A 23,730-nucleotide genomic window follows, 5' to 3' on the forward strand; every position below is an offset into this window, starting at 1 on the left:
CGCGGGCCCAATGCGGATTGGTAACTTCACAAACACCATTGGATCGTAACACTTGTCTACGTCAAATCGTATATAATTGGGGGATTGGTTTCTTGACAACAGACATATTTATTAGTCACCTGTTGCATGGATGTGTTTTAGAAAAAAAGAAAGAAAGACAAAAATAAAATGTTTATTCGGCAACTATCTTTGGGTAATATACACCAACTTCGTAGGTAACATACATTTAGGTAATTTAATGTTTAAGTATACTTTTAGCTATGTCTATATGAGTGATTTTAATTGATTCTGGGTTTTAGTTCATTTTATTTTTGGGCATTGTCCTTTGAAGATATACCGTCAAAATGTACAGGATTTCAATTCTTTATTTTTACAAAGAACCATATTAATAGCACTCAAAGTTCCGAACTCAAAAATAGCAATTAAAAGTACTTTTGATATAAAACAAGCGTGACACTCGAAGCCTGTTCAAGCACACCTTATCAAACACCCACGTCTTGGCCCGAAACATGTCGGCCATGCCTCGATTAAAAAAACACAAGTGACCTGCGTATCTACTCAATTTTGATAACTGATTCTAACCAATCACAACTTTCGAATAGCTAACTAAAATAAACTTCAAACTTGATTCTAATTTTTCCCAATACCTTCGATTATAAAACTAACTTTGGCCATTCTCTTCATTGATCGTTTTATTTTTGTATGACTGCCATAATTAAACTTGGTTGTGGCAACCCTATATGCCTACAACTAGAGATAGGTCACATAAACGCACACTAACAAACCCCACGCACACAACCGTACATACATCCCTCCTCTTTACTCCTATAAAACTGTTTCCATACTTAAATATATTGACGCGGTCCAACAAGCAATTTTGAATCCTAAAATATTCAAGTCAAGGTTCAATTTGCACTGTGGGTTCACTAGAAAAAATCGGTTTAAGTATCTACAAGAACACAACTACTATTACACCTGTGTGGGTGTTTAATTGATCCAGCTGAGTAAAGTGACAACAGAGGTATTATGCTTCTTAATTTAATATAAACTCGATGCATTCCGTCCTTGTTGGTTGGTTAAAGTTAGAGAGGGAGAGAGAGCGTTGTAGAGATTTTGGTTGTACTGTCACACCCTAGCTGGTAAAGAGTCTCGGATCGATCTGGTACTCCCGGTCGGGTACACGTGAGATAGCGTTTTCATGGATATATCTGGAGATAACTTTAGAACTATAAAAAAAATAAGACTAAAATTAGAAACTTATCCGCAAAATACAATAGAAAACGACTTTTCGCAGGCATTCCTGTTGTCACAGTGTGTGTGTGTTGTTTTATGTGTTTATTTTTAAATGAGTATAATTTTTGATTTTTGATGAAGTATATTTTTAAAAATGATTATTCATTTTGAAAGCATTGGCTTATTTAAATTTTATTTTGCATTAGCCGAATAACCAATGAACTTTTACAACGTTGTATTCCTTACTTTCTCATCAAGAAATGTATTCAAGAAAAAACTTTATGACTTTTTAAGCTTTAGTATTCCGGGACTGAGTCGTCAACGTGACAAAATGTCCAATGGACGTATTGTTTAATGGTCATAAAGTACGAGTGTCAAAACGTACAAATGTCAAAACGTATAAAACGAAATTGCCAAAATGTTTTGGTGACAAATAATGTTATTGTTAAAATGTATGTAAGTCAGAGTGTATATATGACAAAATGTCCAAATCGTTAGTTGTCTCAGGGTCAAAAGTAAAGATGTCAAAATGTCCAAACGCCATAATTATTCAGTAAGAATTTGAATAAGTACCAAAATATATATATTACTTAACGAGCAAATGACAATATGATTAGTATGTTTCCCAAACGTAACGCCACCTATTTTTAACATAACTGTAAGTTCCTGTGCCCAAATGGTTGTCTGCATAGATATTTATATATTCTTTATTTTTTGTGATCAGATGTAATTTTGAACTGATTTGTTTGCGATAATAGTTATTTATGCAACTGTATCGTAATAGGGGTCCCTTAAACACGAGTGTGGCTAGAAAAATATTTTCCAGAGTTCTGTAGTCTTGTTTTATTTTTTTGGAATCGGTTTTACTTTTTTGCTAATTTTTTTTTAACAGATTATTTTATTACATCCTATTTTATGAAACTTGTACATTTCAACATTTACACATGCTGCCTCTTTTTCATTTTACTTGGTTATTTTTAAACTGACGTATTGAAACGTCTGTACATTTTGACACCTATGTATTTTGAAACTTGTACGTTGTAACGTGTAGGTACTTACCCGTGCCGTCGCTTTTGCATTTTTTCACTTGGTTATATTTACATTATTGGTATTTAAGCGTCTGTACATTTTGACCCCTATTCATTTCGACACACGCACTTTATGACCATTAAACAATACGTCCATTGGACATTTTGTCACATTGACGACTCAGTCCCGGAATGATATAAACATGACCTACACCAATATCTTTAGACATGTCAAAAGCTCGCCACCCCCTGCACACCTCGGCCGCACGCACACACCCAAGCCATCACCCCTTACACATTGACCTATGCTATCTCTACAGCACACAGACCCATGATTCAAGCGTACACAGAAACACCAAATGCACGCAATTCCAAACCTTAAACATTCGTTGGCTGTGCAATGTGTCCTACATTTACCGATCAGTAAGATAACCTCAAAATTCGTGAATCCGTCTCCGAAAGATGATGTTATTTAATACAGAACGCTGACGATTTTGATTGTTACTAAGCAGTTATTAGAGGTCGTTTTTGGTGATATTAAGATTAGGTGGTAAGGTTTGGTGGATTATTAGTTTTTTGGTGGCAGACAGTGACGGATGGAGGATGTGGCGGCGGATTTTTTCGAGTGTCAAGTGTTAATGTGCTGGTGTATCGATGTGTTAATGGGAAAGGAGACTTAGCTGAAATGAGCGTAAGTAACTTTGTAAACGAAACTCGAAGATATTTTTTAGACCGGTAACTTTTTTTCGGAGTTTGTAATTGCATAAAACATTTTGTAATGTTACTATTTGCACTTAAAAGCCATTTTTAGGGTGCCGTAATCAACCTAGGACCCCTAATAGTTTCGCCATGTCTGTCCGTCTGTCTGTCTGTCTGTCCGTCCGCGGCTAAGCTCAGAGACCGTTAGTACTAGAAAGCTGTAATTTGGCATGCATATACATATTAGTCACGCCGACATAGTGGTAAAATAAAATAAAAATTTAGGGCCTCCCATGCCTCCCATAGACGTAAAGTGGGGATGTTTTTTTTTTTTGCAACTAACTATGGTGTGGGGTATTGTTGGATAGGTCTTTTAACACCGTTGGGGAGTTGCCAAGACGATTTTTTGATTAAGTGATCTATTTGCGAAATTAAAGTGCAAAGTTTCATTAAAATCGAATAAAATAAAATTTGGATGGATTCAGGATGGTAGTAAGTACCTACATCAAATTTATAAGAAAAATTATAAGGCTAAGATTGCCTAAGGACTATTAGTAGTTAAAGAGTAGGTACGTAAATAACAGCCTAAGGTATAAAATATACCTAAACTTAGAAGATTCCGTAAGTATCTACACAATACGAAATCCTTAAAAAATATTACTTGATATTCAATTAAGTTTCATTGTAAGTATTGTGTTGTAAAATTCCTTAAACAAAACTCACAAAGCCAACATACTGTATTTATTAATACCCGAAGTTCATTTAACGGTATTTGTGTTGCTAAGGACCTTTTTATTTATTTAGGCACGTTTGCACAATAAGGGCGGATATGAGCGATAAACCAGTGTCGTATATCGGTTTTATGACAAATGTAATGATAACAGCGTTAAATATCTGTACAACATTCCGGGTCAACTTTATTCGTTTTGAAGACATTAAGCAACACAAACAATATTAGACGAAGATGTGAATTTTCCCAGTTTTCTTATCGTCGTAATTTTTAACGTACTAGATGTACTATATAAAGTACAAATTATTCAATGAACAAAGAACTTTTAACGTGTTTAAACAATTGCCAAAATTATTTAACGTATGACACTCATCCTAGTGTTACCTATAACTTATACAGCGTGTACTTTTGATACTACCTCAAACTTTAAGGGTAGTTTGTGAAGGCCCTAATAATCACATTTTATTATTTTTTAGTAAAAAATGTAGACTTACTATTTTCCTTACAAAATTAATTGGCACGTAATGTATCACTACGTGATACTGCTTTGTTTTTATTCAAAACGTCGCACTTGTTGAAATGACAGCTGTCACAGAACGATTCTATCTCATATAAAATGATTGTACGCATTACATTGCTGCTCGAAAATATTTCAAAAATTAATTACGTTCTGGTAGTTCATTTTAAATTAGCAATTTGTTTTGATATTGGTTCACTGCACTTAAATCTTCGTCTGGTTACAGTTTAAGGTAGTATCAAAAATACACGTTGTATAAGCACTACACCAATTTTATTAAAAAAAGCGGGATTCAGGACGCTATAGTAAGTAAATTCGATTCTAAAATCTTTGAAGAAATCCGAGAGTGAGGTGTACTGGATTTTGGGCCCGTAAAAAGTATACTACTTATGTACGTACGAGTATACAAATATTGAAAATAATGTCATATGTCTTCGGTCGATTTTGAGAAGGCTTACATGATTACCAGCACTCTCCAAATTTATATTAGAATTTAGGTGCCGATACCGGTGTTAGGTAAAGCAGTTTCTTACACAATAATAAAAATGCACGTAGCAGAAGGTACTTCGCAAATCGATTTATGAGATACGAATATGACGAATGCTGGAACAAGAGACGTCCTTATAGAATCGATTTGTAATCCGAGATGACTGATTGTCGGTTGGTATTTGTTAGACGGCTATTGCCTAGTTTGATAGCTTACATTGATTGATGAGTTTTAACTGTACTGAAGATAAATATAGGTTTTTGAAGTGATAATAAATAAATGTTTTTAGGTGAATAATACTTAATTTGTATTAACTAATATATAATATGCGTAAGCGCTGTTGCCCACTCTCGCATTAGATCCCTTAAGCTGGATCCACATTTGCCGAACACGATCACGCGTATCGTATCAAGCTCGCGTATCATAAGTATGGACGCTCACTTTGGGTATAGTAGGAATTATTTGAGGTGTCCCGATCTCGTTAATAGCCAACCTTTCGAACAAGGCCATTGTATTTTATTGTGCCCTCAACCGCATAATAAAGTCGTTATTTCAATGAGCTATTTTATCTTATATTTCATTTCATTTTAAACTGTGGATTATGCACTTGACTTTGTTCGAAAGGTTGGCTGTTAACGAGATCAGGACAGCAAATAATTCCTATATCTTTAGCATCGTCGCGTGAAAAAATGCGTCCATACTAACCGTAGCGTAGCAGCGTATCGTATCATAACGCCGTATCATTAAGCGTGGACGCTATCCGTATCCGATTTGATGATCGAGGAAAAACCGCCTCGAGAGCGATCACGGCTTATCGCGTATCAAATCATAACTTTTTATCGTGATACAGTATCAAAACACGTCCATACTTACCGAGTTTGATACGCGTATCCGATCGCGAGTGTGCGGGGTATATAAAAACGCGTGTCAACATCAACCCCGCGCTATTTTTGCGTCCACACTAGCGATTTTGATACGCGTCGGTGCAATGCGACGAAGATATGATACGACAAAATTATACAAAATAGCTATGTGGACCCAGCTTTAAGCTGCGCGTCCACTGCATCGGAACCGGAGTATATGGAGCGGACGGATTTGTTGCTCCAATTCCGATGCAGTGGACGCGCAGCTTAAAGCTGGGTCCACATAGCTATTTTGTATAATTTTGTCGTATCATATCTCCGTCGCGTTGCACCGATAAGCATGACGCAGTTATCTGTGTTGCATCTTTCACGTTAGCTCGAATATTACAACCGGTACCGCCTCCGCGCGCCGCGCCGCACCGCTCCGCCTCCGGTGACATTGTGTTTCTAGCTTTAATAATAGATAGGTTTCTTTAGACTTGATTGAGTTAATGAAAGAAAGAAAGTCTTGCAGAAACTACAACAAATTTGTCTTCCTCTTCTTTCAGAATAAGCTTTCGACTATCTCATTTATTACAGCAAAATCTTCACAACACTGGCAACATCTCTTTTACCTTTATTTCAAAAGCGTGGCGGAAAACTCAAGGTTTATTCTTGAATGGGAAAATTAATGACCTTCATGACCTTTTTGGGAAGAAGTCATCGCGGAAAATCCTTTTTCTGTAGGTAGAAAAAGGGCACGAGGGTATTGTATAGAATGACATATCCCGTTGTTATTTAATTGTCGTTTGCTGTAGCTTATTTTGTAAAATTATTTTCAATAATCCCTACTTAATATTATAAATGCGAAAGTAACTCTCTCGCGTCGAAACCACTAAACCGATTTTTATGAAATTTGGTATAGGTAGTTTGAGCCCCAAGGATCAACATAGGATACCTTTTATTCCGGTAGAGGGCGCCACCGCGCGATAACCTAGATCCGCGCAGACGAATTCGCGGGCATGAGCTAGTAGGTACGATATATTGAGATATTCGAATATTGAACTCTTCCCCAAAGCAAATAAAAACGATCTAAGCACGAGACACCACATAGGTTTACGTACAGTCACCAGCATTAATATCTGCCACAGCGGAGCGTGCGAAAATATCTGACACATCCTTCCGGCCCTAGAAATAGAGCCGTATCAGATATTTATGCACGCTTGTTGTGCCAGATATTGGTGCTGGTGACTGTACGTGCCGTGCGTAAGTAAGTTTTAAAGAGTAATGATAAGAGAGAGAACTAGCCTTTCTAATATAAAACACTTTTTAGAACGAGACTGACAACGTATCTTGAAAAAAAAAAACAACTAGAACATTAATTTTCATAATTAATTATTATTAAAAGTGGTGTCCTTTAACGAAACCTTATAGGTAGGTATACTTTGTTCTCCGTCTGTCTGTCTGTTCGTCTGTCAAGACCCTATTTCACAGGAATACATTAAATGATACTCAGGCCTGTTACCGCTTGAAGCAGTTATTTTCGTGTTTAAAATATTAGTACCTAAAGATAGGTACCTAAAGAGTTAAGTGCCAAAATAAGTATCTATTCGAACCACTCAAAAATATGTAACTACGGCCTTGTAGTGTCGGAATAAGAGTCTGTAGTACTTATTTTTGAAACTCTGAATAAGTTCATATTTTTACACTTGACTGTACCTAGTTTACTACATTAAATGAGGTTTTTCAAAGTGCAATACCTCAAAAACGGCTAAATCGATTTGGATAAAACATGTCTTAGAACCATCGCTAGAAAACCTGATTTCAAATAACAAAAAATCGCATTCAAATCGGACCACCCGTTTAAGAGCTACGGTGCCATAGACAGACACACACACGCACGCACGCACATAGTGGTCAAACTTATAACCCTCTTTTTGCGTCGGGGGTTAAAAAGGCAAACTGCAATAGGAAATAAGTAAATAACTATTTATTTGCTTGTTCGAAATAAACAGGTCTAAATTAAATGTCAATACAAGTCTATTTGTAAGTTAGTTTTTTCCATGAAGTAGGTAGGTAGTTTAAAAGAAACTGGGCGCTCACTAAAGTTAATCAGTGTTTCTGAGACTCATGGAACTCTTAACCTAGCCCACGAAATACCCAAAATAAGAACCACCCAACATGACTAACCGAGGGTCGACAAGTCGGAATCACGTGCGTCTGACAAGGGGGACGCGGGTAGGTGTTACCAGTTGAATGCCGACATTGACCCAATTTCCCCCTTTGCCCTCCGAGGATTTCTATTAAGCCCCGTTCGAAATAAATTTGACGCTAACGCTGTTAACGCCATATTTCAGTTTTTAGGGTTCCTTAGCGTGTATATTAAATATTGCTGAATAAGGATTACTGTGAGTTTATCATGAGGTCTATTTGTCAATTTTGACATTTGTGGCACGTTCGTGATTGGTTAAATAACTAAACGGGCGAATCGCAAGTAAAACTGTAACGTCAAGTGGACCTCTAGATATTAACACCATCTAGCGATATTTCACCTGTCGACAAACTCTCATTCGAATTAAATTACACCTTAACACGGTATTCGCTATAAAAATAAAAATATTTCAATGAAAACGCATGTTTATAATCCGTGCAAAGCTCGGTCGCCTAGGTACTACAAAAATAAAGAAAGTGAAATAAGTATTCACAGATCGAATTATTGTTTAATATTTTAGGGTAAATCCGGGTGGTTGGCCATAGTTCTTCTTAAAATGTGTTACTTAAATAAATATGCGCTGCAATGGAAATCGTTATTTTTAATTATACTTTGTATCGTTTAATACTTTGGGGTGTCAAATCAGTGAGCCACAATTTCTAATAAAATAACTATAAAAAAAAGCTGAAAAAATATCATAGTTGGCCATCTCTTCCGCAGTGCTTTTACCAAAACGTTGGTTACATCGTAGCTCCCAGCCACGATACAAAACTGAACTAAAAGGTAACTGGCGTCATAAAGTCAACGGTTCTATGAATTATTTCGATTGGTCATTACCTCATGCGCATTTACCCCGGACTTACCCTATATTCTGCGAAAAATATCCATAGTCTGTAATTGATAAATTACACCTTTTCAAACTATGGCCAACCAAAGTTTCTCAAAGTATAGCCTACCTTTTTAACCGACTTCAAAGAAGGGGAAGGTTCTACGTTCGCCTGCTTGTATTTTTTTTATTACACACATATCTATTCTTACTATTTCTGGTGTATGATAAAGAGTCTTTGTATTTGTATTTGTATCTGATTCGAAAAATACTTACGCAAGTTGAAGTGGCATTCGGGGGGCCACATCGCTCGAAGAACAGATAACCCTTAGGGGAGAAACGCCTCTGAGGGGCGACCACGAAGTGGAAGACGAAGCGTTGGCAGGCCTCGCAGTAGATACTAGAAGGACGGATGACATCGTCAGAGTTGTAGGCAGCCGGTGGACGCAAGTGGCAAGTTGTCTTTCATTGTGGTGTTCTAAGGGTGCGGGCTCTGTTTAGTAATGAACATCTTCCAGCTGATGATGATGATAAAATTAACATATAAGTATCTATAAAATTTGTATTGTTAAACATAAATATAATTATAATTGTTAACAATTGATTTTGCTACAATTTCTGCCACAAACATTGGGACATCGACATGCATCGAATAAAAATAAAAGAATCATTGAAACCGGTCCACAGTCAACGAAGATATATATATTAGAAGATAGATATATTATTATTATTTTTTGAATTTTTTTTTCTTTAATTGTATAATATAGTTTTTAAGTATTTTATTTGTAATTATATTATTATGAAAAAATGACTTTCTGCCAAGTTTCTTGCGGCGCATTCTTCTTGACAATGATGGTCTTTCCGAAAGCGCTGGTAGTTTAAAAAAATGACGTGTAAAAGTGCCCATTGCGGCCTATTTACTGAATAAATCATTTGAATTTTTGAATTTTATCAGTGGACAGATATACAAAAAAAATACAGTTGAATTAATATGTTACAGCTAGTTTTGTTATTAAAAAAATAAGTTGTAACCTGCCGCAGGTGGAGCGTGCAAAAATATCAGACACGTCCTACCGGCCCTAGAAATTATTTATCGCTTTTTTGTGCCCAGTTGTGTCAGATATTGGTGCTAGCGACTGTACCTGCTATCACAACCTTCTACCTACGAGGTAAACTTCGTGACGTAACTTAAAGACGCGTTGGCGTATACGACAAAATAGATTCAAAGTTCAGTGAACAACTACTTATTTGAAGGCAGTTAAATCCCTTTTAGGAGTGAAAACAGTACCTACCCTTCCCCCTTATAAGTCAAGTCCCTTTTAGGTTGTAAGTGCCCCTCTCCTCGGTTGACACGAAGTTACGAGTATGTAACGAGTTTTATGTTTAATTATCGTCAAATGGAAAACTTCTCAAGAGCTGTCGCTTACTTATTATAAATGCAATAAGAAAGTAATTAAATACTGAAATAGGAATTTTCGCAGATGCTTCACGTGGTTTGTTGTTTGATGTTTTGTAATGTTGGTAGGCAAATGTAGGAAGGTAGCGAAGTAGCCTAAAGATTTGTTTCGAGTAGCAATGAGAGAATAGGTGCGAAAAATACTTACTGACCATAAATTGAAAAAGGTCTATAAAGTCAAAAAGCGCTTATATGCTGAGCTAATAGGTAATTTTGCATGTAGAGTGGGCCAAATTTTGTGCCCTGAGTATATATGTCGGCGGCCGATCGTAATATCCTCCAGATCACGAAATTCCACTAAAAGTTGGCCAGGCATCACGATGTGCCTGAGAAACAATACGGCAGATCGATTAGAGCAACGCATTCGTCGATATTTCTAGCTTTATACCGGGCACATCGTGATATGCCGAAAAATACAAAAATTAGGTACGACGAGCGAAGCGAGGAGTGGTTAGTATGAATTGTGACCACAACGGCGAAGTGCCAGAACCGATATGGCAGCGTTTCACGATATGCCTAGGAATTTCATGATCTGCCTAAACTGGCCATATCATGAAATGGCGGCGTTTCATGATATGCCTAGGAATCTCATGATCTGCCTAAACGTCAAAGGCAAATCGTTGAACTGTGAGTTTTTGAACGATATGGCGGATGTTCTTTAGCTAATTCATGAAATGGCGCCATTTCACGATATGCCTAGGAATTTCCGTGATCTGGCGGATTTCACGATCGGCCGCCGACATATAAGTATGCCAAAAAATCTATAACTGGTTTGGAAAAACTTCTGGAGAGAGGAATTCGACATGTAGGTAACTCAAGTTATACATGAACTTAACAGCTGTGTATAAAAGTTCAAGAAGATTCTGTAGGTACTTAATTAATTACAATATTTTTTATATTCCGGACCGGTCTGAGTGGAGAGCCTTGGTGAAGGCCTATGTCCAGCAGTGGACATCTTTCAGCTGGCATGATGATGATGATGACGACTTTATATAATTATTATTACTTTCTATGTATCCACTGATATAAAATTTAGTTGTTTCTGTACTCACCGTTAAGAGGGCTTTAATAAATATTTTACTGAAAATGGTTGTAGGTATTGTATTTTCTACAGCTATTACATTCTACAGCCTAACCACGTGTACAAAATCTAATCACGTGAGGCGGTTGAAAAGCGAGAATAATGTCCCGTCTGCAAAGGTTTTTCATCGAAATATTCGTTTTAAAATGTAGTAGTCACAGCTTTAACGTCGTACCAACCTACTTTTTAAACAACGACCATTAAAATGAAAAAACCTTGTCTATTAAAAAAAATTGAATATTTACAGGGAGTTCAATCAAAACAACCCAATGATTTGCTGAAATATTCCGGATTAATGCGAATACAAGCTATACTTTCTTAAAAGCCCGAGGCTTTGTCGGCCGCCCATTTACTAAGCTAACAATGGATCAAGATAAAAAGGGAAAGATACTTACAAGTTTACTACACAATTAAGGAGGTTCGGGCCGCATACAAAGTAGATGTACAAGTATAAAGCCGCTGTAGTGTGAACGAGGCCAGTTAGACCTGAGGCCCCTGAGGGTTAGACAGTATGAACACATGCAAGTGATTAAACCTAATTTAAACTAGACAGTTCCATACATTTTTAGGACTGTTAAATTGAGCTTAACGCTTATTAAGGCTAAACCAATTTTTTTTTCCATTTGTCATTTTAGAAACGTTGGTAAAATAAATGCCCTGGATTATTTTCATCTTGGCCTTTAAGTATATAAAAACCGGCCAAGAGCGTGTTGGACACGCCCGAAATAGTGTTCCGTAGCCATTACGAAAATTAAGTAATATTTTTCTAAGGATTTCGTATTTTGTACGGAATATTCCAAGTTAAGGTATATTTTATACCTTAGGCTGCTATTTACTCTTAAACTACTAATAATTCTTAAGAAAACTTAACCGTTATAGTTTTCCTTGTACGTTTGATATGCTTAGGTACTACCATCCTGAATTTTGTCAAATTTTTCCTTCCACCGGTTTAGATTTTAGAGGGGGATTTCTATATTTTATTTGTGAACTGTTAATGTTACAACGAAACCTAAGGCCGAAAACTTGTTAAATCGCAGGATTCAGACTTGTTGAATTAACGCTAAGACTAAAATTCTGAAGCATTTAGTATACGTAGTTACCTGTGAACAATTAGCAAGACCATCAACCCTGAGCTTCGTTGTCAAAATCTTAGTCATGTCTCAATATGTAGTACTCTTACAACACTTAAAAGCCTAACATGAGCTCTGCTTCTAATTATCAATAAAATACTTATAAATTTTATAGGTCGCACAAAAATTTTCGACTAAAGTGCAGCTGGGCTACTCCGAAACTCGAAACTCGAAGTTCGTGTCGTGCGGTCTCTCTGACACTTACACTGTTTGATACGAGAGCAAGAGGGACCGCACGACACGAACTTCGAGTTTCGAGTTTTTCGGAGTAGCCCTGCAGTTGGTACAAAATTACGTGACTCGACAAAAAAATGAGAATATTACTCGAAGGAGTACCCCGATTGAGCAGCTAACTGTTGCAGTAGACTTTGGCTAGCTGGCGCTGTCTATTTACATGTGTGCGTGAGCTCCTAGTGTCCGTCCGTCCGTATACGGCCGTAATTGACGAACTCGTTTGCGGCTTTGGCGGAATATTTCATTTCGAGTGTGGGGTCAAAAAATTGGTTACGCTTAGATACTCCAGCCATTAGTTTTTAGTGAAATAATTTAAGAAAAAACCTGAAAAAAGGCAATATTGATAACAGCGCCATCTAACGGGATATTGATCATGAGCTAACCAGGAGCAAAGCCTTTAATCCTACTACCTGAACCAATATGAAAACCTTCTACAATTCTCTTCGACGTGACATCTTGAGACTGAAATCTGAATTACAAGGGAAGCTCTGCAACATCTACTCTCTGAAATTCAGTGTGGATACTCATCCCGTCTGGCGCTCGGAGGCTGTCGATGTTCCGCGAAAGCTCAATAGATGGCGCACTATGCCAACAAGATTCGGGTGAATTTATATTTCCACTAGCTTTCATCCGCGGTTTCGCTCGTGGTAACCATTACATATGCTCCGATTTCTGGCCGGAGGGCGTGGTCTTCCGTCGCTTTAGGGAAGCAAGGATAAAAATCCCTAAATAACTTTTTTTTTGTTTTTAATGTCTTTTTTGTGTTTTTTTGTAAGTATAATTTGAATTTTACAGCGCATTGGTTTTGCTGTAATGCTGTATTTTTGATTGGCAAACAAATAAATAAATAATACCTATAGCCTTTTATTTTAATTGAGATTTCCCAAAAAGACCGTGCCAAACTTTATGTCTGTAAACCTAAGTTTTCTTCTTATCTAGAAGAATCAATTTAAGTGCCTGAATTATGTCTGTCTTTTTGTAATAACTTAATTTAGGACTAACTATTCCATGGATACAAAAAGTTAAACGAAATTAAATTAGTGCATGCTCATCCTACACATTCCATCTACTTAATTGGTACGTCATTAAGTAAGAAATTGTAAAAAAAAAACTTTGGAATCGAACCTAAATTTCGATTTAAAAACAAAGAACTTTAAAAGTCTTATTCGTTGATACTCCCAGTTGAAACGTAATTGCCAACGTTTGCAAAGTTAATATTTTTTATTGTTAACACCAATTACCTATATATCACCCTATACCATACCGGGAAACTAGTTCTAAAATAATGCGAAAAAAACGGGCAAAATATGATTTAGAATTTTTGCGCCACTTTTAAGCATTTTGGGCCATAAATGAGACAATTCTGTTTGTACTTTTTATTTGATCTAAGCGTACTATAAGACTTACTTAATAAATTTAATACTCGACATGTGATTGTTGTAATTCACTTTGAGATATAAAATAGTAGAACATGAATGAGGGCGCCACTTTTTATGCAAATGCCACATTTTTGTCGTAAATACTTACTTCCCTTTCATCCGTTTACCTCAACCTAGTCCTGTTTTCTTTTCTGCATAATCTTCTTTACTCTGGATCTAATTGGAAGTACTCGTACCTAATAAATAACACTCCATTATTGAAGTGCCAACAAAAGTTGGATGAAGGCCAAGTCGGCAAGCAGCGAGGTTTTGTTTACAAGCAACAGGTGTAGGGGGCGGGCGGGTGACTTGATTTACTAATGGTTCTTTATCTGTGGTGCTGTGAGACCTCTGTTATTTTTTTTTATTCGACTGGATGGCAAACGAGCAAGTGGGTCTCCTGATGGTAAGAGGTCACCACCGCCCATAGACAACTGCAACACCAGGGTATTGCAGATGCGTTGCCAACCTAGAGGCCTAAGATGGAATACCTCAAGTGCCAGTTATTTTACCGGCTGTCTTACTCTCCACGCCGAAACACAACAGTGCAAGCACTGCTAGTCGAAGAAAATAACTACACGTATTTAAAAGATTTTGTTTTAACATACAATGCCATCGTCTGTTGAATCCAAATTAATTTAATTTACAGTGGTCGGATTTACTTGAAATTTAGTGTAGGTAGGTACGTGTACAAATTAAGTACCTTGTACTAACTTTTACCCGCGGCTTCGTTCGCGTGTAAATCAGCACCAATCTGGCAGCCAAATTGAAATTTCTGGATTTTACTTAATTTTGTATTGTATTGTATTGGAAAACTCTTTATTGTGTATAAAAACACATGAAAATAACAGAACACAGGACAATAAGATGTACAAAGGCGAACTTTCATAGGAATTCCTAAATTTCAATAAGAGAAATTAAATCGAAATCATCATTTACAAGTATGTCGTATGACAAATACCGGTACAAAATGTCATATCTCCCAAAATCTTAACTAAGTAGGTATAGACTTACAACTTGACTTGTTATTTCTGGCATAACAACTAAGGTGTGTTTTGGTTTTCGTAGTATGGCCATTGCTATACATATTTCCCGATTTTAATATTCTTCTCGGCATTGAGACTATCTAAAATCAAGCAACCTCAATGTGATTTATCGTAGAATATTCAAACAAAATTAAATCATTCGAAATTTCCACTCTATTTTATACATCAAACCACAGCAAACACAAAGCATCAAATATTCTGAAACAGGTGGGCACCCTCCCACTATACAGCTTTTATTGCACATAAAGCTTATCGGAAGTCCCGGACAGTTTGTGTCCCGTTCACAACCTAAATTGTGTACATATTGTACACAATGTATGCCACAACTTTATATATGCGCGCGGCAAACACTGGAACTACTCAGATTAGTTAGTGATTGAAGAATTTGTTTGCCAGTGGCGCCGCTCTTGGGTGTTTGCGTTGGTTGGTGTTTGAACTAGACGTGTTGAACTAATGAGATAGTTCTCTGATATGGGATATGACGGATGTTGAGGATTTTAGTTCCTTTCGTAATGGTTTACTTAATACGTGGATGAATAACTAGCTATGCACTAATATAATTATCTCGTTATAATGTCAAGTAACTACACATTAGTGTATATTAAGTCAATAAGTCAATCGCGGTGTTATAGATGTACTAGTGAAAAAAGTTTTTACACAGGCCAAGTAAAAATCAATCTATGGTCAATGTCATAAGGACAACAAGGATGGAAACTTTTCTTACTGTAACTATACTGTCTACTGTTTTAATCAATACATTGTAAACTGCTGTCAGCAACTTTGTCTACAGATAGGTAATTCGTTTATTGCAAACCCGTCAGAACTTCAGTTTTTTTTTTTACTTAAACTTGACCCGTGATTGACCCCTATCTCACCTGATGAAAAGTGCAGATAAGGCCAAAGTGGTATCTCACTGGTTCAGTAACAGCCTATTCACTCTAGCCTTGAAGAGTCCTAGGTTTTATTTTTCCGAAAATATGGGTGGGAGCGAATTATTTAAAAATTATTATTGTAAACTATCTATGTCCCGAATTTATAGAACTGTTTTTGCGTGATGGATAACAAGCATTCAAAAATCTCAACCTTCGCATTTAAAAATAATATTAGTGAGATTAAACTTACTGTATTATTATAATAATAATAAACTTTATTTCAGACGTTATTACATCCATATTTAATAGTGTTAGTAATTCTTAATCTATGTTACTTTATCGCCTACTTAAATCTAAATCGCGCTACAGCCTTATTATTATTATTGCACAATATAGGATTTAATTACATTTACATAGAAAGTGGCTCCCCAATTCCATTTCTATGCTGCTTTTACAGCAAACAAACACAGTGTCTTACATCTAATCTAACGCTAACACCGTTCTCTGTTCCGTCTTTGGTACAAAATGGCGCTTACAACATTTCTTCACTCAAATTTACATCATGATGTTATTGTAATATTCATACATTATTAGTAGTACAAAGCCGACAGCGATAATTGATCAATATGTACCGAGGAGATACGCCTTTGATGTCAGTTGCAGGGCGTATAGAGGCTCCCCTAACTAGTTTATACCTGCGCCATTAATTTTCGTCCTTCGGCTATGGAGTTAGGTGTTTGTGGGTTTAACGTGGGTAAATGATCCTCTGTTTTAACACGTTCGCGCGTACGCCCAAAATTTTCGGTCAATGCGATATCGCACAACTTTTTCCATACAATGAGACGTCACGTCATTACAAGTTGAGCTTTGACTGTATACAGAAATAGTTAGCGTTACGGCGCATGCGGGATTAATCGTCACCGTTTATAGACGTTCTACCGTACAACTGATATTGTAATTATACATATTCTTAACAACGTCATATCACGACAATATTATCGAATCGTCAAATGACGTTGTGTCACATAGTGACGTAACATAATACTACAATAACGTAGCAACGTCATATTACGGCAACATGATCGAAACGTCAATTGACGTAGTGTCACAATGCGATGTAAAGTTATACTAAAAGAATAAAGCAACGTCATATTACGGCAGCAAGATCGAACCGTTAAATGACGTTGTGTCACAAAATCATGCTACATTATAAAATAAGAATATATCAACGTCACATTACGGCAGCCATATCATACTGGCAAATGGCTTTTTCTTGTTTTAAATGGATAAAAAACTGCAAGCACGTAATAAATGCTTCTATGCAAGTCTTCGAGGAAGTTCAATCATCTCTAGAAACATTACATGACCCTATATATTGATGACGGGTAGTTTGGATCAGATGCAGACTACAGCCCAGGACGAGAAAAAGGTTCCAGCGCAAGCAGCGTAAGTAACGTCTCCGTAGGTACACCAATCACAGCAATGTATTTCCAGCAAGTCGGCCACATACTATATACCAAAGCAGCGAAGTCTCTGACTCAGCTAGTGTTATAGATAAATCTGTATATGCATCTTCCAGTTCGGACAGTATTTTTGACAATCGTTTGGCACTGAAGACTAACAAGTATCAAAATAAACAATAGCCCAAGAAGCCAAGGCCAAGACATGACGTACTCGGGAAGTGTGATGATGATACACTAACTATATCGGTATCATCTGAGATTTTAGATAGTCTTATATAGGAATTGACTTTACCTCAGAGATTATCTCACTACCTCAAGACCCGGCTGAACTGCAACCAGACATAAGTAGATTTGGAAAAAGCTCTTACACAATAAGTACCTTTGCTACCTGAACAGGAATCAAACTGAAAATACCCTAACAGCGTCATTTTTACTCCTTGAACAAGAACCAAGCTCGGAAATTATTGATGATAGTGAGGTTTCACATCCAACACCGCCATATCCTGGAAATAAAGAGGGTAAGTAACTAACTCTCTAATTTTTATCATCGGGAGATCATCCTAGACATCTTCTTTTACTAAATACTGCAGCATCATGCTCTCAGCAACCGGTAATGAATGGTAATGAACTGATACTACGAGATGTATAATGTAGTTGTAGCTTTGCCAATTTATCTTGTATTTAATTAATGAAATATAAAGAGAAATTGAGCTCGGTCCTTCCCCGGTGCCTGTGCCTGTGGAGATCCTTGATCTGTTTCCATCATTTCATGGTACGGTGTTGATACTGGAGAACTGTCGTTACCGGTTGCTAAGAGCATGATGCTACAGTATCTAGTAAATGAAGATGGCTAGGATGATCTCCCGATGATAAAAATAGAGAGCTGGTTACCTTCTTTATTTCCAGAATATGGTGGGTGGTGTTTGATGTGAAACTTCACTACCAATCAATAATTTCAGAACTTGGTTCCTATTCAGGGAGTAAAAATGAAGCTGTCAGGGTATTTTTAGAGTTTGATTCCTGTTCAGGTAGCAAAGTTATTCTGTAACAGTTTTTTCTAAATCTATGTCTGGTTGCAGTTCAGCCGGGTCTTGTGGTAGTGATATAGACTCCAAAGTAAAGTCATTTCCTAAGACTCTATATAATATTAGATGATACCGATATGTTAGGTAATCCTCATATACTTACCGAGTACTTCATGCCTTGGTTTCTTGGGTTGTTGTTTATTTTGATATTTAGTTCGGCTTCAGCGCCAAAACTGTCAAAAATACTGTCTGAACTGGAGGATGCGTATACAGTCTCATCTATAACATTCTAGCCGAGTCAGAGTCTTTGCTGCTTTGGTAGTTTGTGGTTGACTTGCTGGAAAGACGTTGCTCTTATTGGTGCACCTACAGCAATATTACCAATGCTGCTCGCGCTGGAACCTTCGTCTCCTCCTGGGTTGTAGTCTGCATCTAAGCTAAAACTACCCGTCATCACTATAAGGGTCAGGTGATGTTTCTCGAGATGATTGAACTTCCTCGAAGACTTGCACAGAAGCATTTTTATATGCTCGTAGTTTTTTATTAATCTAAAAGAAAAAAAGCTCTCAAATCAATTGAGGATAATAATATCTAGCAGTATTATTCATAATACTATCACAGCAAGAACTACACACATATACTTTACGAAATTACTCGTTTAGATGTGAGAAATAAGTCGGTAATTGAGTTAGAACCATAGCATCAAAATTCCCTAAAAACTCACTAAACACAATAAAAAACCCATCCGAGTTAAAGTTTACATCACTAAGAATGTAACATATAACAAAAATACACTATTATTCATACAAAAATATTGAAATAATACTAAAGCTGCGTGGACAAATTCGTTGCTGAATCCACCTGCCGCGACCAGCGCGAGCGCGTCCTCCGTCACGTGAACAGGATGACTGAATGTATAGGCGCGGGAACAAAATACAGCGTCCACCGACGTTGTGCGTCTGTGAGTAGTCACATTTAAAAGCGTGTGCGTCGCCTCTTTTGGAGTCAAAAAATGTTATACTATGTGGCGCAAGATTTTTGGTAATTTAATATGATACGGCGCAAGGATGGAACTACTGCAATTTATTATGAACACCGAACGTCCGACCACGTAGTTCCTTTAACGTTTTTATAAAGTCTGACGTGATTAGACTATGTGTCACAACGCATAGTACCCTATTTGTCGGATATTGACGGTGGTCACGCGAACGTGTTAATTAAAGTTATTTTATACACTAGACAAGTCGCTTCGTACGCGTGCATTACGTGGATTCGACAATTAAATTCTAAGCAACCGCGCCTAATTTCATAACTCTTTACGCAGCAGTTGATATTTTGAGATTTTATTCCGAACCTGTGGAAATATCGGGATAGCTTCACAATTATCATATTAGTATAGGATAGCATTTTTTCAGCAGGTATAAGGCGAGGCAAAACGGCTAAACTGGGGGGACGATAAAAAGTATCCCGTATCCCAAGCAAGCAGCCTTCAGCAGCCTTCCATGTAAACAATTGAGTTATAAAATTAGTCATAAGAGGAACAGAAATTTTATCATATCATATCAATATTAGGTATAGGGAAATTATTAATTGCACATCAAATAAATAATTGCCTATATATCAATTTACTCTCATCATTTATATACTTTTGTACATCAATTAAATTATTTCATTAAAAATAAACTAATTATTTAGCAAAACTAGTACTGCAGATAATTCGAAAGTATACATATATCTACAATATACAAAAATACTACAATGTCTACAATCACATCAAAAATACTGACTGCACAGCAAATTAACTTTTATTGCCAATTTGACACCGGAAAATTAGGTACGACGACGAGCGGAGCGAGGAGGAGCGTTAGGTACAATTGCGACCACAACGCGCGTGCCGAGCGAGCGAAGCGAGCGCGCCGCGGTAGCGACCGGCGAAGCGCCAGAACCTAATTTATTTAAAAATAATTTGGCCCCTACTAGATAGAAGCTAGATTTAAATAAAAAAGAGTTACAAGGTATGATGTGCGTTATTCATTATTAGCTGTGCAATAATAAAAATGCTTTACCTTAAGATAAATAGCGGTACACCACGAATACAAGTTGCGGTTTATTACGTAATAGTGGAGTGGAGTATTTTGCTATACAATCAGTAATTTTGATGTGAATTCGGATTTTTTTCTTGATAAAAAAAGGACTTTTTTTGATATGCGTTTAAATACTACCCAATATTATATAGGTACTAGCTTTTGCCCGCGACTTCGTCCGCGTGGAATAGTAACTTTGGGAAGTATTTAATTTATTTAGGATACCTATTCTGCCAATAATAGTACAAAGAAACTGCTGCGGTTTACTGAAAATAACCTATTTTAATACATTACTATAAAAATAAACTATTTTTTTGTTCTTCCATTCTTTGGTAAAACATACATATCGACTTAGTTCTTATTAAGTACATAAATGCCAAGTTTCATGGTTTTATCTTCGACAGCGACGAACTTCCACCATATAAACTTTCATCCCCTATTTCAACCCCTTAAAGCCTCTTTTTCGCAATAAAAAATAGCCTATGTTCTTTCCCAAGGTCTATTCTATCTCTGTACCAAATTTCATCAAAATCGGTTCAGCGCTTTAGGCGTGAAAGCGTAACAGACAGACAGACTGACAGACAGAGTTACTTTCGCATTTATAATATTAGTATGGATTAATGCACACGTTTCTTTGTGCTTCATAAGTAGGTTTTTAGCAGGTAAATAACTTACGTTACTCATCAATATTACATAAAATACGATACAAATACACTCTTGCTTGGTTTTATCTTTGGGAAAACTAGCATTTTCAAGTTTTAGCTCAAACGTAAACTCTGTCGCCATCGCCCAGATATTATGCATTAAAACCCAACAAATACGTTACCGAAATACGTATTTAAAAGCATGTAAACATACTTTCAAGATCACAGTCCGGAGTTCTTTCCACAACCTATTCCCTGGAGTGTTTTACATTTCCTCTCAACATGGTTCGGATCATTAGGCAGGCCGTTCGAGCGATCTGCCCAACGATCTACGTATATTACAGGATATGCCCATTGAAGAGATTAACTAGGACGGAATAAAGTACTAGGAAGAAATACTAACTATTCGCATAGTTCGTTTATCGCTTTACCGCGGGAACTATGCAATTTTCCGGGTTAAAAACTATCATATGTCCTTTTCCGGGGCTCAAACTATTTATTTATACCACTTTATAACTTAAGACATTCTGCAGCATTCTCTTTTTGGTAAAAACCTTAAGGGGCTGCTTCACCACCCATTGATTAATTTTATTTGACGGATCAATGTGATGCCGTCTCAGTCTATTCGAACAAAACAAACAAAGACAGCATCACATTTATCCGCCAGATAAATTTAATCAATGGACGGTGAACCTCCGTTAAATGACAATTTTTTTTTGTTTCTTTTTTGCATCAGATTTGAACGCTCTCATGGATACAACTTCCATCTTCAGAGAACATAATGTACGAGTGTGATGTGTTATTTCATAATAATTTGTGGAAATAATAACCAGAACCGGCATTTTAATGTATAATAATATTATGTAGGTACTTATATGTCATAAATAAGGGTCTCGGGTTCAAGCCCGGGCTCACACCTCTGAGACTTTCAGTATTTACGTGCGTAATTACATTTGAAACTTACCATGAGCTTTACCTGCACACGCCTGCAAGAAATTCGGGGAAATATACGGCCCAATCCCTCTCATTATGAGAGGAGGCCCTTGCACTGAAGTGGGACGTGTACAATAGTTGTTAGCATAATAAAAGTTTGCATGATATCTTTATTAAAAGCAAGATTTATGCTATTCCTTCCAATTTATGTACATCTTTGGATAATCACCGTTTTTTCGTTCATCGAAATAAAGATGTATACATTACACGCTGTTTATTGTCAATAAGAGAAAGGTATTCCCTCGAAACAGGTCCTATACTACGAAGTCCAAAATTAGAACTTCGTATCTTACCGTCCCGCTGATGCTAATATTATTTAATACGAGAGTGAGAGGGCGACGGTAGGTACGATGAGAACTTCGATTATCGAATTTCGTAGTAGCCCCCAAGTCGTTATAGAGACGTTTCTTTGTAATGAGGGTTTGATTAAATAAGCCGGATATTTTTTTCAATTTTTCGTTTTGCAACTTGTGGTATACAAGTTGAAGACGAACTAGCAGGATATGTGACATTATTTTTTTAAAACATAAATCTCCTTCGGTCAGTCGTGTAAAAAATATGGTCATAATTAACCCGGTTAAACTTCCATGTGACGTCACACCTACATACGCTTTTTAGTAAGAAGTGACGTCACGGGGTGCGACTCTCGAACTTTGAGGCGCTTCGTCTTCGTCAGTTTTTGTTTGATTGATAAAAAGAAAAAATACATGTCCAATATTTTCTGATGATCTATTTGACAGACTAAGGGGCTGTTTCACCATCCATTGATTAGTGTTACAAAACCAATAGAGACAGCATCACACCTAACCGCCAGTTAACACTAATCAGTGGATGGTGAAACAGCCCCTAAATGGATTTTCTTTAAATATTATAATATTCACATATCGAACAAGTTTACGGATAAGTTTATTAGGACATGACAAGTACCTGTTTATTTATTATATTTGTGTATCGTTCCGTGAGTCACAGACGGTTCTGGCAGAAAATCAGCGCTGCAGGCGTCTAACGCTTCAGCATAATGCTGAGTCAGCGGCCGTTTCACTTTCGCGGGGACACACAAAATTGTGTATATGTTTTTACTATTTTCATGTGTTTTTCTGTATTTTTTTTATTTATTTTTTATTTGTGTAAATTTTGCTGTACATGTGTGTCTTCTGTGTTAGTGAATAAATGTCTGCTTTCTTTCTTTCTTCTACCTACGTCAAGAAGATTACAAGCCAATCGCCGCGTTACTTCGGAGAACAACAAATAAACCCAACCAACGAAGCAACTTTAGTCATTTTAATCATGGGACAATTGACATTGATTTACCTCGTTTCAAATTAATTAATTCACTAAAATAAACTATTTTTTCGATTATATTAAAAACTTAATAGCATTGTAAGTATATTGTAGACATATGAAAGTAACACGAGATTTGTCTCTACTCCCTTGGGCTGATAGAAAATGAACATTATTTACATGCTTGTCGTTGTTGTCATTTTTGTTAAAGTTTTTCTCAATTTTAAGTTTCTTTGGATCGATTAACCTTCAAACCTCGCAAAGCCCGTCTTAATTTTTACTATCATAATAATATGAGCTTTGCTGTCGAACAGTTGACATTTTACCCATTGTACTAAATTTAGTACACACTTTTTGACACAAAACGTATGTAGGTACTAAATTTAGTACGCAGAACTATTATTAAGTAGATATTACAGACAGTAAAGT

The 23,730-nt window shown here is 36.6% G+C and overlaps 1 protein-coding gene across 2 annotated transcripts in view; it reads left to right on the forward strand.

The window, feature by feature from the left end:
• The first annotated feature begins 2,651 nt into the window (after positions 1-2,651).
• Rab26 (RAS oncogene family member Rab26) overlaps positions 2,652-23,730 on the forward strand; it is a 123,624-nt gene continuing 102,545 nt past the window's right edge. For both annotated transcript variants that reach the window (XM_074088145.1, XM_074088149.1), the window contains exon 1: positions 2,652-2,952. In XM_074088145.1, coding sequence (XP_073944246.1) covers positions 2,947-2,952 — 6 coding nt within the window. In that variant the 5' untranslated portion in view covers positions 2,652-2,946. The remainder of the gene's footprint in view (positions 2,953-23,730) is intronic.

This window comes from Choristoneura fumiferana, chromosome 5 (genome assembly GCF_025370935.1).
Source record: "Choristoneura fumiferana chromosome 5, NRCan_CFum_1, whole genome shotgun sequence".
Lineage (NCBI taxonomy): Eukaryota > Metazoa > Arthropoda > Insecta > Lepidoptera > Tortricidae > Choristoneura > Choristoneura fumiferana.